General features: G+C 35.2%; 3 protein-coding genes across 9 annotated transcripts in view; 1 reads left to right on the plus strand and 2 right to left on the minus strand.

Annotated features, from left to right (window-relative positions):
* dpy19l1l (dpy-19-like 1, like (H. sapiens)) overlaps positions 1–27,383 on the plus strand; it is a 754,017-nt gene that overhangs the window by 350,084 nt on the left and 376,550 nt on the right. The gene's annotated exons all lie outside the window — the stretch shown is intronic.
* si:dkey-7j14.5 lies at positions 531–12,536 on the minus strand. 5 transcript variants are annotated; one of them, XM_087285820.1, is made up of 8 exons: positions 12,283–12,309; positions 12,048–12,148; positions 9,476–9,586; positions 9,325–9,381; positions 6,404–6,520; positions 6,022–6,090; positions 3,495–3,608; positions 531–1,717 (listed from the first exon to the last, which is right to left on the minus strand). In XM_087285820.1, exons 2-8 carry the CDS (start codon positions 12,105–12,107, stop codon positions 1,631–1,633), a joined length of 615 nt encoding a protein of 204 aa, XP_087141946.1. In that variant the 5' UTR covers positions 12,108–12,148; positions 12,283–12,309; the 3' UTR covers positions 531–1,630.
* On the minus strand, positions 14,305–26,956 carry si:dkey-7j14.6. 2 transcript variants are annotated; one of them, NM_001199721.1, is given in 7 exon segments: positions 14,305–14,868; positions 17,860–17,961; positions 18,070–18,222; positions 21,264–21,320; positions 21,585–21,686; positions 24,633–24,835; positions 26,780–26,956. In NM_001199721.1, coding segments are annotated over 6 exon segments (666 nt in total). In that variant the 5' UTR covers positions 24,807–24,835; positions 26,780–26,956; the 3' UTR covers positions 14,305–14,790.

The following is a 27,383-nucleotide window of genomic DNA, read 5'->3' on the forward strand; positions in this document are numbered from 1 at the left end:
AAATTGGCCGTAGTGTATGTGTGTGAATGAGAGTGTATGGGTGTTTCCCAGTACTGGGTTGCAGCTGAAAGGGCATCCCCTGTGTAAAACATATGCTGGAATAGTTAGCGGTTCATTCCCCTGTGGCGACCCCGCATGAATAAAGGAATTAAGCTGAGGGAAAATTAATAAACGAATGAACATGCAAATGATGTACGAACAAACAAAATAAAATCTGAATATAGATTTTTTTCCTAAAGATATTTTATATAAAAGTGTAAGTAGTACTTATTAGTAGTATTGCTAATTTCTGCTTAAATACAGGAGCAAAAATACTGCTGACATCTTCTTCATTCTAACATGTTAATATCCCAACTGCAATGCATTTAATAAAAGGATTTTGCAAATAAATAAAACACATCAAGTTTTTTTAAACCCATTTTTTGGAGTTGAATTACACTCTCAACACAGATTTGATACGCATCTGTATTAATATCTTCTGTTATTACTGTCAGTACGCACTTTGACATAATAAAACAACAGAGCATCAGACTGTGTATTAAATCAAGTTTATTTTGAAATATCATTCGGTCAGATACAAACACAAACACGGCCATATAACTACACACTACAAGGTTTCTGTTTTACTACACATCACTACAGAGGTCACGGAGAACAGGCACGATGTAAATCTCACATGCTGTCATAAAGACCAAGATCTACAGACACAGAACGAACAACACATGCTTCCACAAGAGGATTTTTACATCACCAAAGTCGAGCCCTTGACCGAGGGTTCAACCTCTGAGCTTTAGTCAATAGGTGTCCATGATTTTGGTCACAATTGGTGGCACTTACAGAGTTGGCAGTCATCATAGCTTTCCTGAAGTATCAGTACGGATAAAACGAGATGACAAAAAAGCCAAGCGATGCTTTTTTTAAAGTTACTCACTGGTGTTTTAAACTTCACAATACTCTGCTTTAGAGGAGTTTCACTAAACACGAGCCACATTTATCAAGCTTTTATTATGTAAGCACATGTTTGTAACACGATTTGGCCTGCTTACGATGTTTAGTTTTTAAATAGAGATTTCTCAAATTGTGATTCGATTGAACTTGATAGATGTTGCCCTGTGTGTCCTCATGTGGCTAAAACAAACGTTAATACAAAGAGATTCATGCAAAAAGTGGTACAAAATGCTACAAAAACAAGACCAAATCACAACCTTCTTACCGTTCTCATTCCCCATTTACGCACTTAATGCTGAAATTCACAAACCCTATGAACAATAAGCACACTTACCCTTCTAGCGCATGTCTAAAACACTGGATTCGGACGTTTCATGCTAAGAAGCTTCATTTTTAAGAGTGAAAATTAAGGAGGCACGAATAACTATTGAGTCGAGCATTCAGCAGTCCTACAGGCTGTGACAGCGAGAGCCAAGCAAAAAACGAGATTTTATCCATTCTTTATTTGTGAAAAAAGTATTTACAGCATCACAAAAGGTTGTTTTTTTTTTGTAGTTGTTGTTGTTGTTGTAGTGGTGGTTGTTTACCTGTGAGTGGTTTTTAGGTGAAACAGTCCTCTTTTGCAGTTGGTGTAAAAGTGTGCTAAAACTGCGCCCTTCTGCTCTGAACGTCTCTCAGTGTGTCAGTTCCCAGCATGGATTGCGTTCTGGGACTGAACAATAACACCGTAATGTTGGTTTGCTGTGGAGTGAGGGATGGGGGTCAGCTCCTGACAAAAAAAACAGCAACTGGACAGTCAGTTTCAAGCCTGAAATATCGATTAAAATTTAAAATAAAACTTATTTTTTTATGTGAAATGAATCAAATAGACATTTACAAAACACAGTTTTAGAAAGAATCATGTCAATTGCTCATAGAGTTTAATGCAGAAGTTACATCTAAATTGGTATTTTCAAATATTTACAGATCATTTATTGCATTGCATCTCCAAAACAGTTTGGCTGCCAATACTAATAATAATTCCTTACATTTATTTAGCTCTTTTCTGGACACTCAAAGCGCTTTAAACATTTTTAGGGAGAATATCCTCTTCCACCACCAGTGTGTAGCGTCCACCTGGATGACACAACGGTAGCCATATTGCGCCAGACTGCACACAACACACCAGCTGATTGGTGGAGAGTGATAAAGCCAATTATGATACGGGGATGCCAGTGTAACCCCGCCCGTCCCACACCACCCAACCCGCTCCAAGCTTGGATCAAACCGGCGACCTTCCACATGGGAGTCGGTTGCTCTAACAAGGAGGCTAAAGACCATGGCCTCTAGCGTCTGTCGCTAGAGCACCTTTAGAGGTCAGAGGTGAGAGGTTTACCAGCACAGCACTTCAATAGCTGCCCTTTGTTACACTCACCCCCCAAACCTCACTCCCATCCTGGTCACGGCACCAATGTAACCCCACCGGTCCTACACCACCCAACCTGCCCAAAGCGGAGATCAAACCGGCGACCTTTTGCATGCATGGGAGTCGGTTGCTCTAACAAGGAGGCTAAAGACCATGGCCTCTAGCATCTGTCGCTAGAGCACCATTAGAGGTCAGAGGAGTGAGGTTTACCTGCACAGCACTTCACTAGCTGGCTTTGTTACACCAGGGTTAAACCCCTACTTTTTATCGATGGACATCCTATGATTTTTATCAAACGGCCAGCATGAAGTGAGAGCGAGAAAGAAAACCGGCGGCTGAAAGTAGGTGTAATTAAGATTGTTTTTAACCCCTGTTTTCTTTTCAGTAACTGGGCCGAAGAGACAGTATTCAGGAGCTACCTGTGGGACGCATGAATGACCTGAGAAGCTAAATGCCCCTATGAGTTTTGAGTTATTTTTTAAAGTTTATAAAAATAAATATCTTTGTTTCCTACCTGATTCGCCGACCTTGCCTTCTTCCTAACCCACCTATTACAAACATTGTTGCACATCGGGTCAATGTTTTTCAGTTTTTTGCATTCATAGCAAGTTTTCTAAAGGTGTTTTGACAGCTTACAGCCATCGAACAAGCGAAACACAAAATACCGAATGCTAACTTAATCCAATTTTTTTTGATGGAAAGAAGTTTTGTAGACATTGTGTAAATCTGACTGAAAGAATGTGTGGTCAAATGTATTTTTAGTGTAGTGAACTTAAGTGACTGAGTCTTTGCTCATTAGATCAATTAATTAAACTACTAATTTGTTTAAGAATGAAGTAAATAGCTCTTTATATAAATGGCCAATCGAATCATTGGTTCAACCGATTCAAAACACAGATTCATTTAGAAAGCAAACACTGCTGAGTGTTATCTGGAGATGCAGATGCAGGGTGGCTTCATATATAATAATTCAATACAGTATATACAACATTGTGTGCATATTATATCAGAATATTAACTTATTATTTACAGAACTGTTGTTTAAGATCAATATCACATTTGCACTTGTGCTATTCTCGGGGGGTTAACTGCATTTTCACATACTGAAACCTCCCTCACACTATAATGCTGAAACGCTTACCTTAATGGCACTAACAGAAAGAGCGTAGACCCCAAACAGAGACACAACCAAACCAATGATACATGCTAACACCAGGCAACCGATCAGCGTCCCCAAGATCCCGTTCACTAAGAACTGTAAGACACGCATACAAGACACAAACACAAGAATATATTCATACAACAATTTACACTGGTACCAGACTATTATATGGCATCTCATACATTAAGTAATATGCAAATATTGGTAATAAATATATATTAATTTCAACTGAGAAGCAAAATGGAAAATGTTATACTTCAATAATCAATCAATGTCTAAAAAGTGTATTACTTTAGCTATAAACTTCAATATTTATGGCTCTCGGCATTATGTATCCTTTGATTTGATTTTCAGATTTAGATTCTCGATTAATTCTGAGTATTTTTCTTATGTTTTCTTGTTTTTAAGTGTTTTTAGTAATACATGGTTTTTAAAATTAATTAATTATACAATGCTTGGTGATTTTAACACAAATTTGGGTTAATATGAACAAATCCAACAGTTGGGTTTATTCTGTAGATCAAAATTTGATCCTAACTGTTGAATTTGGTCGATATTTGCTGGTTTGAGTCCCGGCTGGGACAGTTGGTGTTTCTGTGTGGAGTTTGCATGTTCTCCCTGCGTTCGTGTGGGTGCTCCGGTTTCCCCACAGTCCAAAGGCATGTGGTACAGGTGAATTGGGTAAGCTAAATTGTCCGTAGTGTATGAATATGAATGAATGTGTATGGATGTTTTCCAGAGATGGGTTGCAGCTGGAAGGGCATCCGCTGCGTGAAACATGTGTTGGATAAGTTGGCGGTTCATTCCACCGTGGCGACCTAGGATTAATAAAGGGACTAAGCAGAAAATAAAATAAATGAATGAATTATCTTTTATCTTATTTATCTTTTTATTTTAATGAATTTTATTTACATCTATAGAATTTTGTTTGCTCTTTACCTTACTTTTATTTTTAGCAAACATTAGCTGTAAGATAACTCTAGTTATTTATATCATTATTTCCTATTGGCTACTAATCAAATTTTTCACTCTATACTCTAAATAAAAAAGCGCCTTCTAAAATACTGAGAAATGTGGATTAAATCTGTGTTAAAACTCAGTCACACCAAGCACAGTAACTATAATTATAACAAAGATTTACTTAATTTTTTCAATTGCTCTAAATGCAACAGAACAGTAGAGTCTAAATCGCAATAATAACACCAAGAAACAATATTGAAAAAAAATTCAGCCAATTAATGATAAAATCATTGTCAGCCAATCAGAATGCACCATAAACATTTAAACGTTCCACATGAACTGGAAGTCTAAAGCTGAAGACTTTTATTTCAGTATGTGGATGTACTTCCAACTGAGACAGAGGGCGGGGTTTGTTTTTGCACATCATCCTCTAATAGCAAACTAATGGTAAGAGTGGCATGGCTAATGCTGAGTTCACACAAGAAGTGGATGAAGCGTGAAAGCATTAGTGATCTATGTTAAGTTAATGCAAAGACGCGAATAGACATCCTGCACTGCAATTCACGAGAATGAGGCAGCGCGTATGACGCTAAATGTGCGAATCACTTGAGTTGGAAAATCCAAAGTTTAGTGGACATTCACGCCACGTTTACCACTCAGGAGCTTGCTCTTGTAGAGGTGTGATTATGAGGTAGTGCCTTTGTTTGTGTCCCGAGGGGAAATCCTCTTGCCAAAAACAAATTTATCAAATTTGTTGGCTCATTCTGAAGCATCGCTGAAAGCTTCTATCATCCAGGTATAGTTTCTGAAGGAGTTGATGAACTTACAGAGCTGGAGGGGCCTCTGAAAAGATCTAGTGCACTCAGACAGGGCGCCGAACAAATATATGCTGTTTTTCAGCCCTCCTAAAGGACATAAAGCACAGCTACTCTCTAAATAAAATCCATGTTAGCCATTCAGCAACGAAGCTAGTCACCGCAGACAGAAGCCCTGCCCATGACGCGAATCCGAATCTGTCGTGAAGTGAATTTCACGCACAAATGAAGCAAATTTGATGCATAAATGAAGCAAGTCAACTCAAAATGTTCATACGTCGATTTACATTTGAATAGAGTGAGTTATTCGTGCGTGCCACATCTGGTGTGAACACAGCATAAGAATATTGTAGCTAAAGCAATTAAACTGACGTCGACAGAAAAACACCACCACTTCAAACACTAAAAAAAGCTCATAATTTGATCGAAGATTACAAAACAATTTTTGTTCAGTCGATTAACAGATTATTGTTCACCTAAAAAGCAAAAATTAACAATAATAACATTGTACATTTTGATTTTACACGCACTTTAAAGTAACAAATAAACAAATACACAATGCTAAAATACAGTCAACATAACAATATTACTGCCTGTGGACACTAATGTAGCATTGGCTCTTGGTGTGAATGAGCCTTTAGTCTAAAATGATAGTTCTGCTCCTGCTCAAAGTCTTAAGATGTGCTTGTTTTTAGTCCGCCAGCGTCGTAAAGCTTAATAATGCGACTCACCTCTTTGTGTCCCCCTTTCTCTCCTTCTCCACAGCAAGCCCAAACAGAGTGAAGTGGGTCACAACACCACTGAAACAAGCAGGACAGAGCCTGGAGTCACATCTCTCTTTCTGCTCACACACACTCACTCACTCAACCACCGTCTGCAGTCTGGCCCAAAGCTTCGTTCAGAGAACCATTGAACAGCTTTTCTGATTCCTAAATCTGATTTACTGAAATAAATAAACTCTCAATGAACACAGCCAAACGGGTTGGTTGAAGTATAACATTTTCCACTTTTTAAAAAGCTAACCATGCTAAAGCTAACAACGTGCTATTTGGGTTGTAAGAGGGAGTGTTTTGGCTGGAGGATGAGCGGGTCGGGGCGGCTCTGTTTGTTTACCTCGGTGTCCCTGTAGTAGTATGACTCTCCTCTGAATGGGATGTGTCTGGCCATGAGCCCAAATCCAACAATATCAAATGCTGCTGTTAGTAACTGCAGAACAATGGTCGTCAGCACCTGCGACAAATGAACATGTGTTTCAATTGTGAATAATATCATCGCATGTCTAATTAATCAGAGAGTACTAGTGATAATCTCATTTCCATTAATGAATGCTGATGAATGTATTTAAAATGTTGACACTTCTGAACCAGGATTACCTCAAATTACAACCATAAAAAGATTTTCAGGACATGAAATGAGAAAAAAACAATGATGTTAAGATTACTAATGTAAATTAAGCGACGTTTTAGTTTAGCTTAACATGACATACTAAAATACTTCAAATTATTATAGAATATATGGAGATATATGGGGTGACAGTGGCTCAGTGGTTAGCACTGTCGCCTCACAGCAAGAAAGTCTCTGGTTCAAGTCCTGGCTGGGCCAGTTGGCATTTCTGTGTGGAGTTTGCATGTTCCCCCCATGTTGGTGTGGGTTTCCTCAGGGTGCTTCAGTTTCCCCCACAGTCCAAAGACAAGTGCTATGGGTATATTGAATAAACTAAATTGGCCAGTGTGTGTGGGTGGATGAGTGTGTATGGATGTTTCCCAATACTGGGTTGTGGCTGGAAGGGCATCCGCTGTTTAAAACATGCTAGAATAATTGGCGGTTCATTCTGTTTTAGCAAACCCCTGATGAATAAAGGGATTAAGCCAAAGGAAAATGAATTAATTAAATGAATGAATCAGTTTGAATGATTCAAACTGAAATAAAATCATCGACTGTTTATAAACAACAATAAAAAACAAATGAAATCAACTAAATTGCTCAAATTAAAATAAAAAAATGATGTTATAAATGTAAAAACAACTCAAATTGAAATGAAATTTATGCATAGATGTGTGTGAGGTAACAAAAACTAAAATTGTTAAAAACAAATCATTAACTACTATTATATAGATACATAAAAACACACCGACTACTTAAATGCTAAACACACAACAAAATCAAAAAACATGAAAAATGCCAAACAAGTAAATTACTTTAATTTCTCTAACGAAGGGATGCGCCGATATGATTATTTTTGCCAATACTGATACAGATTATTAACAAAAGCCTTTCAGTCAATACCAATATTTATCAATTGCATACATTACTATAGTACTAGCTATTTTCTCCATTAAATGAGTTTTACTCAACATGGATTGAATGGTGTTTTTTAAAGGTGCAGTAGGTGATCTGCCAAAATGCTATCCGTTAGCATAATTTATTTGAAACACATTCCCTCCCCTGCAGCCAAAGCCACGCCTCCTGAAATCATGAACGCGCACATTAAAGATGACAGAGGCCCACTAGATCATGTCATTCACCAGTTAAAAAACTTTATAGAACATTAACTTTTTGCATTACCCAGAATATAAAAAATACGTAGAAATACATTTAGATCGTTTACTTTAATCATTACTATTGGAATGGGAAGAGACTTTCAACCAGCACAACAATAAATGTTTCTGAAAACAATCACCAACACCTACTGCACCTTTAATGTCCAAGATGTTCAAACCCAAACTAACCAAATATCGTGCTAACGCCTGAGCATATAGTGCACACCAGTTGCTTTCCTGAACAACTGTATTTAATTTTTTTTTTTTTTGCAATTTATCTAATGATTTTTTTCTGAGTGAAATATTGAATTATTTAAAAGACGTGCAGCTCATTTCCTTCATGAAATTATTAATCTATCATTAACTGCCTTTTCTTATTATTCCTGATAGCTTTAAATAAATGTTTAAATGGTGTTGTATTATGTATATTTATGACTTTATCGAATTGTATGGTTTTTGTATTTTGTGATTTGTTATGTTTTTGGATATGGACAGGAGAATCTGAAAATAAAAGGAATAACCTTATTCAATATTGACCGATAATTATCGGTGGCTGATACATCGGTGCATTCCTACTTCAATTATTATTTTTTTTTTAATAAATATTTTTTGGGGGTTTTCACCTTTATTGGACAGGACAGTAGAGAGAATTGACAGGAAAGTATGGGGAGCAGAGGGAGGAGAGGTATCGGCATTGAGGGAGGAATCGAACTCAGGTCGCCATGAGCACTGGAGTGCATGTGTAGATGTGCTCTCCACTTAGCCATTGGCACCGACTACTTTAACTATTTAAATCGAATCAAAATTATTATATTTGTGCAAAAACTAAAATGACAAACAAGCATCAAAATTATTACCAAATTTCATTAAAAATAAATAAAATAACAACTAATCAAATAATATTATCCTCTGGGTGGTCCAATGCCCCACACAAAGACATGCGCTATGGAATTGGATGAACTAAGTTGGCCGTAATGTATGAGTGTGTGTGAATGTGAAAGTGTATGGGTGTTTCCCAGTACTGGGTTGCAGCTGACAGAGCATCTACTGCATAAAACATGCCAGAATAGTTGGCGGTTCATTCCCCTGTGGCGACCCCTGATTAATAAGAGACTAAGCCAAAGGAAAATGAATGAATTGATGAATAATGAATGAATGGATGTATAATGAATATTAATAAAAATCAACAGTTTCTTAGTGACATTAAAATAACACCGTTCACTAAAATAAAACAGAAATCGTGCTGGTCACTTACATTTGGGTTAAATAATGTCTTGTCATCTAAGTAGACAGTTCTTGGCCAAAACAATATGCAAAGAGGACCTTTGTGGTTTGACAAGAATACTGTTGCTGAGGCTGCAACTAATTTGGTCAATACGGGACGGGGGCAAAGTGTCCTTTCTGACGGAAGACCTTAAAGAGCTTTAATTAGGAGCGCCAGACTGACAGTATCACGATATGTGGGATTACTTTAATAAAAGCATTTGTTCATACCAGACATTTGGACGGCTTCCTCCCAGTGTGCACCAGGAGAATACCAGTAATGAGGAGCTGTAGGAGAGAGAGACATTAATCACATGACTGGTTTCAAGCATCAGACTCTCTGCGTGTGTGTGTGTGTGTGTGTGTGTTTGTTTGTTTGTACCTGAGCGCCATTCACAATGAGGATGATGATCTCCCGCTGGATATGATAGTGCAGCTTGTACACGATTGTGCTCAAAATGACAGTCAAAACACCAATGATGATCTCAATAGCCTAAAACAATGAGGAGGAAAGGAATCTTTCAAATGACCAAACAGTATTACATGCAGAAATATGTATTTATTTGGCAAAAGAAGTATTAGTTTTGGCAGTGCTTGCCATGTGTTTGAGTAAAATTTCATTTTTGTTTTGTTCTGCAAACTACACATTGGTTTACTAGTATTATTTTGCAAGATATTAAGAATAAAGTGGAATTTAAAGACTTGACTAGGTTAATCAGGTTAAACTTGACTTAGGAAATATTTGAAAATGGATAAATATTTTAAAGAAATGATAATAATTTTGTATTCACTCTCAGAAATAAAGGTACGCAAGCTGCCACTGGGGTGGTCCCTTTTCAAAAGGTACAGATTTGTACTTAAAGGGTCCATATTGGTACCTCAAATGCATATATTAGTACCTAAAAAAATTAAGAGGAGCACTTTTGTACTTTTTAAATACCAATGTGTACCTTTGAGGTATTAATATGGACATTTTAGGTACAAACCTGTACCTTTTAAAAAAGTACCACCCCAGTGACAGCTTGCATACCTTCTGAGAGTGTAATACATTATTGGCATACTGTAAAAAATATATATGAACAATTAGTCATGACAGCTTATGCTTTTAGTTCATTATAACCTAATAAACTATAAGTTAATCATGTTCTAACTTGATTTTATAAGTTATGCAGGCAGTTTTAAGTCAGTTTAACAATATAAGTTCAATGGACTTCAATTTGATTCCGCTTAAAAATGTAAGGCAACCAATTTTACAGTGTAGTTATTGAAGTATATACTATTATTGAAAAAACACTAGTAATTCCAGTACATCCAGAGAAATTATAGGAATTTTAAGATGCTCACATTTACTACCTGACAAAAGTCTTGTCGTCTATTCAAGTTTTAAGAACAACAAATAATAACTTGACTTCTAGTTGATCATTTGATATCAGAAGTGGCTTATATGAAAGGCAAAGGCCTCTAACGTACACTTATTTTATCAAAATAAAATCTGATCATGCCTTGATTTTGAATTATTTAATTAAGACAGTAATGTCTGACTTTGCTTATACAAAAGTTTGGTCACTGTACAGAAATTATGTACAGTATAGAATGTAAAGTCATGGTGCAGAGGAAAAAGAATTAATATTGTGTATGACTCGCAGGAGCTTGGAGGACTGCATCCATACATCTCTGCAATGACTCAAATAACGTATCAATAAAGTCATCTGGAATGGCAAAGAAAGTGTTCATGCAGGACTCCCAGAGCTCAACAAGATCCTTTGGATTTATCTTTAAAGCCTCCTCTTTCAGCTTTCCCCAGACATGCTCAATAATGTTCATGTCTGGTAACTGGGCTGGCCATTCCTGGAACACTTTGACCTTTTTTTACTTCAGGAACTTTGATGTGGAGGCTGAACTTTGAGAAAGAGCCCTGTCCTGCTAACTAATTTGCACTTTCCTGTGGTTTGTAATGTAATGGGCTGCACAAATGTCTTGATACCTCAGGCTGTTGATGTTGCCATCCACTTTGCAGATCTCTCCTACGCCCCCATATGTAACCTATGATTTTTCCGTCACCAAACTTGACTGATTTCTGTGAAAATCTTGAGTACATGCAGGTTCCAGTAGGTCTTCTGCAGTGTTTGTGATTATTGGGATACAGTTCAAAAGATGATTCATCTGAACAATCTACCTTCTGCCACTTTTTCAAATGATCAACAAGAAGTCAAGTTATTATTTGTTGCTCTTGCAACTGGGATCGACAACAAGGCTTTTGTCAGGGAGTGTATACACAATTCTTTCCTTTCAATTCTAACCTCACGATATTCAAGATGTAATTGCATTTTTCTTTGGTAGATTGTTAAAAAGTTAATTAATTTATTTATTTATTAGTGAAACTATGAAAACCTTGGCTATTCATAAAATGAGTTTCCTTCTAATTTTTGTGATTTAAAAAAATCATATGTGGAAACAACTAAATTAAGGATGATACAACTGATGATACACCAAGGTGTTATGAAACAAAATGCATCCTATCATATTCTCTAGTCTAAACTCTCACTTTTAATCTGCAATAATGTCAATAAAAAAAGAAAATAACTTATTATCACGCCTAAAAAGTATAAAGGAATCTATTATTATTATTAATTCCATCAAGTTCAGAATATCAGCATGTAGTACAGTATGAGTGTGTTGCATCTCTCTCAGATATGGGTGTGTCCTTGGATGTTAGCCAGCTGTCATTTTTTAAATATACTACAAGAGCATTTCTATGAAACTTAAGCCCAAATCTTATCTTCAACATGACACCACGCATTGAATCCACTCAAATGTCACATGCAACAACAGTACAGTGCAGTATGTAAACAATCTCCTCAGGCTATAACGTCCATCATAACCATCCACCAGTCGCACATCATAATAAAACATCTGTACATCTGCGATCGTGTGAAATAGTGAAACCCACTCACACCAAGTGTTTTGGGCTCGGAGCCTTTAAACGCTTTAATCTGAGAAGCGTACAGCGACATCCTGACAGATCACCAATCGCTCATCAATACCGCACGATCCGCTGCGGACACAAACAGCACACAATCAACAAAACATGCTGCAGGCTTTTCCTCATTGCATGCTGATTATTATTATTACATTGTCACTGTGTTTGCACGAGTATCATGCTGCTGTGTGCGGAGGCGCGCTGCTTACCTTTGCGCACTGGCGTTGTTCTGCAGCAGAGCGCGCGCCGCGGCGGCTCCCTCCGCAGTGTTGATGTCATGAAGGGAGGAGGAGGCGACTAAACAAGGAGAAATCCAGGTTGGCTCCGTCCCGAACACAACTCAACTCAAACCATCCGCTCTCTTTCTACAGAACCAGCCCTGCACGCGCCTGGTATTTTTAACCCGGTTATTAATTATGAAGAGGGAAAGAGAGCTGAGTCAAGCGCGCGCGCTTGGAGAAACTGCAGACTGGTACGTTCGGGAAAACATCTGTTTGTATTCTTCAGCCCAAATGTGTCATGCGAATAGATGGGTTGTGGATTTTCCAAAGGGCCAAGTATAAGTTGTGAATAGGGAGTGGAGAGTAAACTGTCATTCAAATGTGATAACTGCCCACATAAAAAATATACAGCAATTTATAGTAAATATATAATGTTTTTAATACCATAGTAGAGTGTATTATACTGTATAAAATGCTTTGGAGTCAAAAAGGTAAAAAAGTACTGGAGTAAATAAATGATGGACCCTGCTTAACAGCAGGCCACTCATTAATAGGCAAGCCCTTTTGCACCACTTAAGAATAATTAATCATAAATCCAAATTGTTACATTACAACTCAAAATTATGAGGTTATGATAATGCAAAAATAGTATGTAAATTATTTTATAAATTGTTTATATCTCAATGGTATTTTATAGTAATTACTATAGTGTTTTCAATTATATTATAGTAGAGTGTATTACTGTATATTTGGAGTCAAAAGATGAAAAAACCAGTGGAGTAAATAAATAACAGACCGAAATAAAGAGATTATTGGCTGACCACAGGCCAGTTATTACTAGGCAAGCCCCTTTGCACCACATAATAAAAATGAATAGTAAATTCTAATTGTTACAAGTCAATATTAGGATGTTATGATTATGCAAAAAAAGTCAACCTTATAAACTATACTACACTTTCAGAAATAAAGGTACGCGAGCTGTCACTGAGGTGGTAGCTTTTTATAAGGTACACATTTGTACTTAAAGGGTCCATATAGGTACCTTAAAAGTATACATTAGTACCTAAAAAAATGAAGAAGAACACTTTTGTACTTTTTAGGTAGTAATATGTACCCTAGAGGTGTTAATATGGACCTTTAAGGTACAAATTTGTACCTTTTGAAAAGGTACTACCCCAGTGACAGCTCACGTACCTTTATTTCTGAGAGTGTATAAACTGTTTCAAGCACTATAGTATTTTATAAAGTAATACTATAGCCTGACTGCTTCACATAAGAAAAAAATAAATCATAAATCCTTATTGTTAAGTCAGAAAAGTTAGGAGAATATGATTATGCAAATAAAATGACGGTCAACCGTGTAGTATAAAAACTATACTATAAACTGTTCATAGCACTATAGTACTTGTGAAACTACCAATAAGTTTAAGGTGTATCCATATAAATGGCCCACCCATAATATATATTTTTAGTTTCTACTGCTTAATCATAATTATATCTTAATAAACTAAACCTTTTTGACAGTTATAACTTTGTAGGATTTTTGTTATAATTTAAATATTTCCATTAATTTAGTTGTATTGCATAATTATCAAATTTTGTGTCGTAATTTTTATTATTAATGAAATAATAGCTTTATTTCACAATTGTGACATGATATACTATAGTAGCTAAACTTCAGTTATACTTATCATTTGTATATGCTTTACTAAAATGTGGCAAAAATGGACTTCCATAAATCAGTGTTTAAACGAAAACATTAAGCAATATCTCATCATTTTCACATACAGTAGATAGCCAATGGATAACAACTTAGATATTCATAGCCAACGCGTATTAATTAAAATTAATACTATTTAGAGAAGCTGTTAAAAAATGCACGAAAAATATATATCAAGTATATATTTAAAATTGATCCTGAACTTTTATGGAATGTCTTATTAGATTAAATGCTCCCAAAATATATTGTTTATACGATTTTATGCAAGCATTATGAAAAAGGGGAAACAATTAATGAATGAATTAAAATTTTTATTAATTGTTCAGATTTTATGAGCAGTGATGTCTACACTACAACTGTTTTCAGCTGAAAAGCATAAACAGTCAATAACAGTCTCCTTTAACAGTTCATTCAATGCACGCTCTATAGCCATTGCAAGAGTCTGCCTGACGTAACAACCTGCAGTGCATGATTATAATGAAAATAAACCATTGCAGTTCTAACACTAATGTAGTCACCACCCTCAATACGAAACAAGAATAATAATGAAACAGATAGCTATTTATTTATACGTTTATCAAAAAGAGTACAAAAGATCTCACAAAACATTCCCATAAAGAAGTGCGGATACTAAACATGACAGGGATAAATGGAAATGTGCAATACTGTAACCACAGCAAATGAAAATGACCTCTATAATGGTGTGATAATGTTTGGCCTATATATGATGCTTAATCATTTGTATAGATAAACCTTGGCCAAAAGCTTGTGGCTTTTTAAGAGCTGGAGATGGAATCCAGGCCGGGCTGCAGGAGACAGGATTTACTGCTGTAGGAGTCATCATCCCTTTCATCCTAAAATAAAAAGAGTGAAAAAAGATTTAGGCGAGAGTAAGAGTAAGGGGCTACACGGTTAAATAAAGTAATAAATGCATATTCTAACATAGTTAAACAATATTATGTGGTGTGTGTGTACTTGTGCTGGTATCTGGGCAAGTTTCGGCCTGTCATGAATAATTAAACATCAGCAGTAAGTGGCAAGAAGTCCCTTTCTCTGAGTGAGTTACTGACTGATTCATTCAATTGATTTGTTCAAAACAGCTGATTCATTTAGAAACAAAGCTAGAGATTAGCTGTGTCTACTAAAGTATTCACTAAATTAATAACCCCTAAAAAGTGCAAGGCAGTAGAATGTACTAAAGCCTGATTTATTTTTCTGCAGAGCGATTGGCGTACTCCATGGCGCAAGACCTTGACAACTGCGCATTTCATTTTAAAGATCTGAGTTGAACTATCTGACGCTGCTTTCAGTAGAATGGCAATAAATGATGTATGGCAGTAAAATGGTATATGAACTCACATTGGTCGCATTTAACACTGAATAAAGTACATAATCAGTACCTGAGATGATCATTGTCATAATAGTATACACTGTAAAAAATAAATCCGTAAAATTTACGGTAAAAAACCGGCAGCTGTGGTCGCCAGTACTTTACCGTTAAAAACATGGTACAAACCGTAAAAGTAATTTTTCATTTTTACGGTAAATTACCGTATTTTATTAATTTATAGGAGGTAATATGTCTGTATTTTGAATGATCAACATCTATACATCTTTTGTTACACAGTTAGACACATTAGCACACCCACATGCAGGTGGTGATAAGGAAGTTACATAATGAGCCAATGCTCATCACAATCAACTATCCCACAAGCAGAAAAGATTATCAACACATAGAAGGCGCTCAGTGTCATTCACACAGCTACTAAACACCAGTATGGTGACATGCATAAAATTAAAGTAATGAAATAAACATTGTTTATCAACATAAGATGTAACATAAATCTTTTATGTACATAATTGATGGGGAAACAACTAAAAAGATTCTTATTAATGTCAAACAAAAGCATAAAAAGTTAAGTGCCACGCAGGGAATTCTGGGAAAGTCAATTTACGGTTATTCACCGTACATATTAAGGAAACATACCGTTAACCAGGTTACAGATTTATACTGTAGCATTTTTACAGTTTTTACCGTTGAAATCACGGCCATTTTTTACAGTGTATGCTGTTGTTCTGCCGCAACTTCACAGAAATAGAAAGCATTTCTAAAATAGACATTTTGTGCTTCGCCATCGCAAAGGGTTAAAACAAAAAGTCCTTTTAAAAATGGAAAAGATACTTTTATCATGTGCAGTTAGGCTAAAAGTCTTGGGTTGTATGTGTGGAAGGAGTCTGATTTTCTAAAAATGTAATAAAAATGCCAGTGGAGGAGCATTTTCAATTCTAAACTAGTGTAACTGGCACCCGAGAGCCACGCTTTATAACATCAGCTCAGACACCTTTTGTGGTGGGCCGTTATCGGCATGCTGCGTTGATGCAAGACTCTTATCAGGCTATTAAAAAAATAATAATAATTTTTTTTTTTTTTTTTTTTTTTTTTTAAATCGGCATTAATCTATTCTCAAAGTTGGGTTGAGAACTGGGTCTATTCTACGCAAGCTATGATGACTTTCACCTCGATATTTTAGCACGGATGTATACCTGGCCGAATTGCATTGTAGGTGGCGAGAAGGAGTATTCATTCGAAACGTGTGTATTCCTACTGTGAAATTACCACATCAAACGTGACATGCTAACATGGATGCAGCTATGAAGCCACGGGTTTGCTTCAGGGAAAATTGATTTTTAATAAGCTTCCCAATGGAGACCTCAACAAAACTAAGGTTGTTTGCACCTTGTGCAATGTGGAATTAGTTTACTGTAGGAGTTCTTCCAGTCTCAAGTACCACCATAACGCAAAGCATCCCTTAGCTCAGGGGTTTTCAAACTGTGGGGTGGGGTGCTAGAGACATTGAGGCGTGCACTCATGAACATTTCATTTATGCTCCCGTGACAAACTGGGGTATTGGACGCAACTAAGGAGTATGAACTGGTGAGAGTGTTGTGGAATTTAAAAACACCAATAGGAAAGAAAAAAAAAACTTCCGCATTTCGTGATGCGTGTATGTGTGTGTATATGTGCGTGGTTCTTTACTGACAGCCGTGTGTGTGGATTGTCGGAAAATATGGTGAAAAGTCCTACATGACGGTAATGGTTTAATTGTGGTATTTACTTCAGTAATGCCACTAATATATGCATACTCCACGTCTTAATTCCATTTCTGTTTAGTTCAGTTACGACTTTAGTCGCTGTCTGTGTGTGATAGTCTTAAAAGCCAATTGAGTTAGCACAATTGAGTGATGAGTGTCTTGCTAAAAAGTCAACTGAAAGTATTCCCAGTGACTGTGACACGCTCTAGAGAAAAATGAGTGCTTCATTTCTGAATATTTAAAAATAAATTTGAATAAATGTTTAAGTTAATATCTTTATTTTTTTAACCAACACTCACTGCATTTTAGCAGTAAGAAGCTACGATACAGATTGAGTTGAAGCTTGACTACAAAATTAATATCTGTTAAAAAAAATTGCAATTAGATATTTTCCTCAAATCGCACAGCCCTAGCCTACAGTTCAAAACTCATGTTTAACTGAATAAACAGTTAGTAAACACAAGTAAATCTTACTGAACATAATTTATTTTCATCACCAATAATCATAGTAGAACAGTTTCTCAAGCAGTTCATGATGCATTTTGGAAACAGGAGATGAACCCCTGGTCTAATGCGCCACCTGGCTTGAGAAACCTATTGTCAAAGACTTACTTTTAGTCATTATTTGGGTAGCACACGTATTCTAAATGCCTTCAGCAGAATTCAAATGAGCCATTTTAATCTAGATTAATTCCAAGATTACAATGAGATTAATCTAGATTTAGATTAGATCACTCTGGGTTGGATCTCACCTGCTGGATGGCCAGGCCGCTGAAGATGGACAGAAAGATGCACACAAACAGTTCTAGAATAGACAGCGCCAGCAGCAAACCCAACATTGCTTCTCTCAAATTCTTCATTAAAGAAATACACAATGATGCAGAGGGTCAAATTGTGTTATTTGAATATGCATTTGTTCAATTTAAAGTTGAGCTTGAGACCAGCATTAGTTGCAGACGTACATAAAATTTCCAAACCATGTCGGAACAGTTCCAGCCACCCCTTTCGCTGCAATGATCTTGTCTTTGTTGTGTGCTGATCTCCCAGATGAAATAACCGGTTCCTGCAGCCGCCAGCAGAGCACAGACCACACTCATGGACAGCGTGCCTTTAATCTGCACAGACACCAAGAAAAAGCTAGTCTTTAGGTTTTTAACAAACATTTGAAATCCTAGAAGATTTTCCCAGTCTTCAGTGAGAGTGCTGTAGATATATTCTTTTTTAAAAGACATACAGTTAGCTATAAACTACAGATGTTACATTAATTTTTTCATTTAAAGGGGACCTATTATTCCTCTTTTTGCAAGAAGTAAAATAAGTCTCTGATGTCCCAAGAGTTTGTAACTTCAGCTCAAAATACCACACAAATAATGTTTAACAGTGGTCCATCACTATAACGCGGTTCACCTCGCAGTTTTGCCGATATTTTTTGTGCAATTTGACATGCTGTTGATGAGTCCTGATTGGCTGCAGACCATTGTCAATCAATCTTCTACATGCAGTGTCTCCTGCACAGAACACATTCAGCTTGCCAAATTTACATACAAACGCTAGCAGTGTGACGCTGAAATGCTGGACTGTATGTTTGCAAGTTTTCTCCCGAACAAACCCCACAATGTTGATGAAACTGCACCGTTAAAGGCACCTGCGGGTAGAGAACAAAAGACAGAGGAACCACCGCACAAAACGTTCTGGCCATGCTAAAGGTACATAAAGAAGGAGGGAAATAACATGAGGACGACAACAAAGCGGAAAGAAGTTTCGACAAAGATGCAAAAAACGGGTTGTAACTGTCTGCAACAAGACCATCATAAGGATGGAGTCTGCTTTAGCTTTGTGGAGCAGTGACTGCAGGAAATATATGTTAATGCCTGTCTGAGAAGTGTATAAAGTGTGTGACTGGTTTGTTTTTTCCTTTTTCTTTTGCTGGGGCTGTAGACTGTAGAGTCGGACAGTTTGTAACAAGTGTGTAGTGAGGGGTTTTACAGCCTTAAAACCTCTATAATAATTGTACAAAATAAAGCGGACTACTTCAAATTTCACCTATTGTGTGTTATTTTTTAAATCGTAACTCCCGCGATTAACAAGGGACCACTGTGTAATTGCCCAATTTAGGCTTTGATATAAATTGTGGCGTTTTGGTTTTAGTGATTGTCGCTTTAAATTCAAATGAGATTGTGCTCTTTTGAAAAGAGGGCGGAGCTACAAATGTCGAATAAGGTTACCTCTGTGAGAAACTGAAAATATCAAAAAAGGTATCTTAGAAGAGGGCAGTCTATGGAGACTCCAGTGTTCATTTGTGCTTCCTAAAAATCAACATTTATAATCCTCTTAGTCGATGACATTATCTTCAGCAGGTAAGGAGATGGTTGCTACTCACTCAGAGCTGTCTATGCTAATGAGGGATATGTCGTCATTAATGGGTGCGGGTTTCCCCTTCTGATGATGCGTACAATAGGAGAATGTCAATCAAAGGGTTTTTCTGATGTGTGGTTATAAAAAATAGAATCAATGCATTTTTTACCATTAGAAGCTGGCTATATTCACACAATGTTGCAACATAACTGTGTTTAAACCCCTTATAAAAGAGATTTTTGCATAATAGGTCCCATTTAAGGTACTTCACAGGCTTCGTTATTGCATGTGTAAATTGCATTTTTCCAGACTTACATTATGTATGGATCTACATTCTGTGTATTATACAACTCCAGTTTGTCTTATTTTTTTGTGGTAAAATTAAAAAGTAAACAAAATTTTCTATAAATGTTGGGCTTAAAACTAAATTCTTATTTTTTTCATCGATTGCACATGTAATTGAACTTTATCCTATATCAATAAAATTAATTAATAAATTAATCTTTCCCAAAAGAAATTGCACTTTTGTTTTAAAAAAAATTCTGTTCCTAAAATGTGGCTGACAGAGCTGTCAAGACTACACTACATTCAGAAAAGAAACTTTCAAGATTTTGATACTTGGAAACATTTGGTCAATACACAGTTGAAGTCAGAATTATTAAACCCCCAGAATTATTAACCTCCTTGTTTATTTTTTCCCCAATTTGTATTTAACGGAGAACAGATTTCTTTAGCACATTTCTACGCATAATAGTTTTAATAACTCATCTCTAATAACTGGTTTATTTTATCTTTGCCATGATGACAGTGAATAATATTTGACCAGATATTCTTCAAGACACTTCTATACAGCTTAAAGTAACATTTAAAGGCTTAACTAGGTTAAGTTGGAGAGTTAGGGTAATCAGGAAAGTTATTGTATAACAGTAGTTTGTTCTGTAGACTATCGAAAAAATATAGGCTAAGAAACTAATAATTTTGACCTTAAAATGGCTTTAAAAAAATTAAAAACTGATTTTAATCTAGCCGAAATAAAACAAACAAGACTTTCTCCAAAAAAATAAATAAATAAATTATCAGACATACTGTGAAAATTTTCTTGCTCTGTTAAACATAATTTGGGAAATATTTAAAAAAAGAAGAAAAAAAAAAATCAAAGGGGGACTAATAATACTACTTCAACTGTAGGTCAACGACATTGCTAAATTTGCACTATGATTTTTACTGATTACTATGTTTGTTTTGCCCTCATTACCTGATTTCACCATAGTATTGAGGGGTATTCAGGAGTTTTTAAATTTTCTATCATTTCTGTTGAGTTAGTAGTTGCCTTTATTTAATTACTTCTGCTTAATCAATCAATCAATCAATCAATCAATCAATCTTTCGTTTTGTTTCAATCAGTTGTTTCTTTCATCCTTATTTGTATCCATTATCTAAGATTTACTTCTTTATTGTAAAGTTTGATGTATTGTACATTTTAATTTGTCTAAAATATCTGATTACTCTGAACTTGTACATACAATAAAGCAATACATTAAGGTTTTTTGTTATTATACCTGTTAAATTAACCTTACTAACTAATATTAACTAATATTCTCATTTTTATCTTTTTAACTAATGTTTTTATATTTATATTTTTTACAGTGTAAACAGAATTAACAAAGCACTAATGTGTATTTCTAATGAGTTAAAATGCGAGTTTTATTTATTTGCTTAGATAAAAAAATATAAAAAGTTCCAATTGATCTTCAGCTGATCTCCTGATAAATATATAGTGTAAATATGAGAAGTTGCTCACCAATGAAGAACTGGATCTTCTGTATGCAGCAATTGCCACAGACCCAGAAATGACAAACTGAAAAAAAAAGAAAAGGAAAGAAAGAGAATGTTTATTTCATTTGTCCATATTCACTTTCCCCTGTGGTGGCTGTACTGTATATAAATTGTTAAAAATGCAGAACATAAAACACAGCTATTGTGATATAGATATAAGACTTAATATAAATAAATCAATATCAGAGATATCAAAAGGCAGTGAGGTTTACTGTGTATATTATAGACTATAAAGAGTATATAAATGTTATGTTGGAGTATTATTAGGACAGAAATATTCACTTACTGGAAGTCCGAGACAGAGTACATAATTAAACCTCAGTATGTTGACCAGTATTGCGATGGTGCACAGACTCATCATTATCAAACCAGTAAACACCTGCACCAACTGCACAAACACAAACAAAAACAATCATTTTAATATATAAACACAAGCATATATTTTTTAGATTAGATTAGATTCAACTTTATTGTCATTACACATGTACAAGTACAATGCAACGAAATGCAGTTTAGGTCTAACCAGCAGTGCAATAGCAGCAAGTGCAGGATACAGGAATAAGTTATAAAGTGCAGTTTTAGAAAAACTATGGTGATATTTACAGATGGATGTACTACCAAAATTATATACAGGTTGGATGAGCTATGAACAGATTCACAATATATGAATATATGTGCAGGTTGCTATTAATAATCAGTAGTGTGCAGATAGATAAACATGATTACAAGTGTATATGTTACAATATATGAATATATATATACAGGGATAGATAAACATGATTAAAAGTGTATATGTTACAATATATGAATATATGTACAGGTTGCTGTTAATAATCAGTAGTATGCAGATAAATAAGCATGATTACAAGTGTATATGTATATGTACATATAAATAAATATATAAGCAGTTATATGCTGATGAACTTGCACAATATTGATATCGTGGGCACTTCAAAATACCACAAATAATTATTTATTACTTAAGCATTTAGACTGCTTTTTATGAATATTCACACTGTATTATGAGTGATGTTCATAACAGTGCCAAATTGACTTAATTGTTAAGCTTAAAATTCAAAACATTAACATTTTACTCTGGCTTAAATATTGACTGAAAACTCTGTGATTAAATTTTCTCATTTTACTCTAGGACTTCACCATTCTGGTGATCACCCCCCCTCTGTGGACTTTTTTGGTACCTATTAATCTATTGGACGTCTCCAACAGATTCGATTTTTCACCTAATATGGAAAGGTTAAGCTTTACAGCTCTGATTATGTGCCTCGGATTTCACTTATTGCAATTAGGCTCCATTTGCTAACATCAGTAAATTTACCTAAATTCACAATGAAAACTAAAAAAAAGCTTTTATTAATCTTATGTGATGTTAATGTCCAAGTTAACAATGCACTAAATTCATAGACATAATGCAATTAGAATTGTTTAATGAATTATAGTTAATAAAAATACCACTGAATTGTATTAGTTGCTATGGCTTTTATTAAATGGTTTTAAATAATTAGTTATTAAATAGTTTTATAAAAGGGTACATAATTTACAAGATGTAAGCCTTTGGCGTCTCCAGAATGTGTCTGTAAAGTTTCAGCTCAAAATACCCATCTGATTTTTTTACAGCCTCCAGAATCTGCTCAGTTTGGTGTCTGAATACAGTGTAGCTGTTTTTGTAGTCTGTGGCTTTAAATGTAAATGAGCTGCTACTCCCTGCACACCGTTCCCACATGCGTGTCGGCTTCTCGTCATGCATTTTGTCAGATAAAGAGCCATCAGTGATGGAGACAGACATGGATGAAGCTGAAATACAGCTCAGTCAAAAATACCAAGTAAGTTTGTTTCATGTATTCGTGGTGGAGTTTAATCAAGCCTTCATGTAATGATGCGTCTCACACGAATGCTGTTTGCAGTACACACACACATATTAGCGTTTACTGCTGTGGTGATTATGTGGCCTGTTTATTAAAACATGCTCTGTTTTAAAATAAAATCATTTAAAACTTATATAAATCACTGAGAGTTGTAACAAATATTGTAATCCCAATATATTTCCAAAGAAAATGTCACATGTGTATACATGATATTATAGAAAAATGGCGCCTGTCAATCAATTCGGTGGCTGGGAAAAACTGCATTCCTACATCATATTGCGGTGGGCCTCAGAATCACTGGGTCCCATTTTAACGTCAGAAAAAAAAAAAAAAAAAGAGAGAGACTTGTGTTTATATCCCTCCAATATGACTGTGAACACACTGTACTTACACACAGTTCTGTCCAAACAGCTTACACAAGTTGATTTTCATCATAGATGCCCTTTAACTAATAGCATCCGCAATCAGATTTTCTTCTCTCTGATTATTTCTATTCATTATCTAAGATTTATTTCTTTATTGTATAGTGTAACCTGTTGTACTTTTTCATCATTTCACAATTTAACTTGCTTGAAACGTTTACTCCGAACCTTTATACTGTATACACTAAAAGCAATACATTAAGCTTTTTTTTGTTATTACACCAGTTAAATAAACCTTTCACTTTATTTCACTTTCACTAACACTTTATTTTGATAGTCTATTTAAGTACTTGTAGACTGTCTGCTTAATATCTGTTGATACTGCTGCTAAACAGACATTTAACTGACTATAAGAAACTTTGCAAGTACAACTTACACAAACCCTAACCCCAACCTAACAGTCTACTTATAATCTAATGAGAATTAGTTGGCATGTAGATGCAATGTAACGTAAATTCAACAAAAAGACCATCAAAATAAAGTGTGACCACCTTTCTGCATTCAGTCAATAGTGTGATAATACTTGAAATCCTGATAAAAGCTTCAGCAATTAATCACAAGAATATTTTATATCATCATAATGAGCCTACAGTGGTGTGAGCAACTGTTTGCTCCCTTAATGATTTCATATTTTACTGCATTTTATTTGTATTTTACAATTTACCTTTGTATTTTAACTGCATTTTACACACTTTTACATACAGGGCTATGTAGTTTTGAATTTTGGTTTACTTTAATAATAAAACCTGCATTTCAAAACTGCATGACTTGTGTCATCTTTGACTAATATTTAAATTAGTTCGATGATCTGAAACAATAAAGTGTGACAAACAAGCAAAAAAAAAAAAAAAAAAAAGATAAGAAATCAGTAAGGGGGCAAATACTTTTTCACACCACTGTATATACGCATAGGTGATTTATTATTTCACAAATTCCTTTCATCTAAACAGTGTCATCAATTTTCTGTGTCAACAAAACACTGATTTGTACATATATTGTGTGAAAGTGATAAATGTGTCCAGCTCTCACCCCCAGTGGCATGGGGATCCCCTTCAGGAACATCCTAGCTTTAGGTAGCAGTTTGACCTTGTTGGGTTTTACCGAGGTCTCCTTAAGCTCTGGAGAAAATATTTTCTCCTGGATTGGGATAATGTGAGTGATCACCCTCACTCCATTCGCCTCAGTAGTCATTGAAGAGGCCATCTCTCAGAAATATGAGGCTCACTTCTACGCTGTAACAACAAGGAAATGATTACGACATGTAACATGCGGACTCAGCAAACCTGATTCTCATTTCTTGATTACAACAAAAAGGCAGCAACACCAAAACTTTTCAATTTTTATTTTAATGTAAACGTCACATGCTTTGTGATAGCCTTTTTAAGTTACTAAACTCAGATTTTTTGGAGCTTTGGTGTGTTTTGCCACTCTTTTGTATATTTTTGTACTTCCGGCTGTTTGGCTGAGCACCCATTTTAGACTGATGTGCGTGCTTTTGTGCATTTTTTCCTGATAACAACAAACCTCAGTTTCAGATGACAGATTCATAGACAGTATACTGCAAGACAAGTATACTGTATTATTATTATTTATTTTATTTTTATTCTTGTATTTTTATTTTATTATTGCAGATAAGTGTGTAACACATATTTAAATGTAATAGTTTTAATGACTTGCTTCTAATAACTCATTTCTTTTGTCTTTGCCATGATGAAAGTACATAATATTTCATATTTAATTTAACAAGATGCTAGTGTTTCACTTAAAGTGCAATTTAAAGACTTAACTAGGTTAATAAGGCTAACTAAGTCAAGTCGAGCTTTATTGTCATTCTACTACATGTGTGGACATACAGAAGATCAAAATTGTGTCTCACAGGACAATGGTGCTACATAATCTTAATTACAAACACAACACTGGACATACAGTAAGAGCTATTTTAAAAAACCTATGCATAACCAACATATACTATAAGATACTTATACACATACACATAAGACAGGCTACAAAAGTACTTTTACATGAGACTGATCAATGTTGTGCAGGATATTGTGCAGGAGAGGTATTAAAGGTGAATATTGTGCAAAAAAATAGGTATTTAAGGTTTAATATTGTGCAAAAGAAGTATTTAAGGTTGAAGCAAGCACTGCAACATGATTCTGGATCATTTAAAGTAAACATCATTTTCATTATTGAGTCCTTGTAAGATGGAGTTTAGATAAGAGAGAAGTGTTTCTACAGGTGGTTTGTCAAAACCAATCACCCTTTACAAAACCATGCACAATGTTTCCTAGAGACGTGAAGTGATTAAGAAAGGGTCTATAGTGCAAATGTGCAACTAAATGTGCAACTAGGCTAAGTTATTGGACAAGTTATTGGTTCTGTAGGCAGCCAATATATATATATATATATATATATATATTTATATATATATATATATATATATATATATATACGTACATGTCTTAAGGGGCCTAATAATATTGACCTTATATTTCTTTAAGAAAAGTTAAAAACTGCTTTTAATCCAGCCAAACTAAAAGAAACAAGACTTTCTCGAGAAGAAATAACGTTATTATTGGAAATACTGTGAAAATTTCCTTGCTCCATTAAATATCCCTTAAATATTTGAAATATATATATAGACCTTTCACAAGAGGGATACAATTTAGCTTTCAATAGTAGGCATATACTGAAATAACAGTATATATGCAGTGTTTAATTGTACTAAACATTTTTAATAACACACACTATTCAGACACAGCTGAACTAGTTACTCTTGAACACCTTGGTTACTAATGGATCAGCTTTTGAATAGGGTTGGAGCAAAACCGTGCAGAGCTGCGGCCTTCAAGGAATTGAGTTTGAGACCAACTGTATAGTCTACACATGTTTACATAAACAGTAAAACGATCAACATGCCTCATATCGAATAGACGTATTATTACAAACCACTGATATTTTTTCAATATAATTTGTAAAAAGGCTGCCTGGGTAGTAAATTTACTGGATATACGCAAGACTATACAAGACTTTGCCTAGGTAGGCAGCATGCCAAGATGCCAGCCATCACAACAGCCATTACTAGATTTGTTTACTACGCAGATTTTTTTCAGGTCGTGAAAACTAGATTGTACTATAAAAACAAAATAACAATCTTTGACCTGTTTACTTACCGTTAACTTTTCTATCTGACCGATGATGAGACACCTCGTTTACCGACTGCAACAACAACAACCCTTTACGGGAAAGTAAACTTTTTTTCTCCTCCCACTGAATTATTTAACCTCTTCAGGACCACACACAAAATCTGGAGCAGGCGGATTTACGGCCCTGTTGTTCTTTATGCATCCAGTAGGGGGAGTCAGCCCGCAGATTATGAGCAATCAGAACACAATCAACACAGGTTTGGTTTCAAATGTGCTTTATTTATGTTTCACGTTTAAAATAGCCGTAAGTGTGATCAATGTGTTGTTACAACATCCAAAAAGGGAGATCGAAAAAAGATAGAAATAGAAACACAACAGAAACACAAATAAAATTCCTGATAGGCCAATGAAAACGAGAGGGTTTTTCTGGCAAGTCTACAAGTGAAATGGTGAAGAAGTACGTTAAATACTCGTTAAAGGGATAGTTCACCCAAAAATTTCCATCATGTTGCAAAATATCTTCTTTTGTGTTCAGCAGAAGAAACTCATTTTGACAAGGGTGAGTAAATGATGACAGATGTTTACTATTGTTATTATTTTTGTATTCATAATTGGAAAATATTCATAATTG

This window comes from Danio rerio, chromosome 16 (assembly GCF_052040795.2).
Source record: "Danio rerio strain M-AB ecotype USA chromosome 16, GRCz13ab, whole genome shotgun sequence".
NCBI classification, from domain to species: domain Eukaryota; kingdom Metazoa; phylum Chordata; class Actinopteri; order Cypriniformes; family Danionidae; genus Danio; species Danio rerio.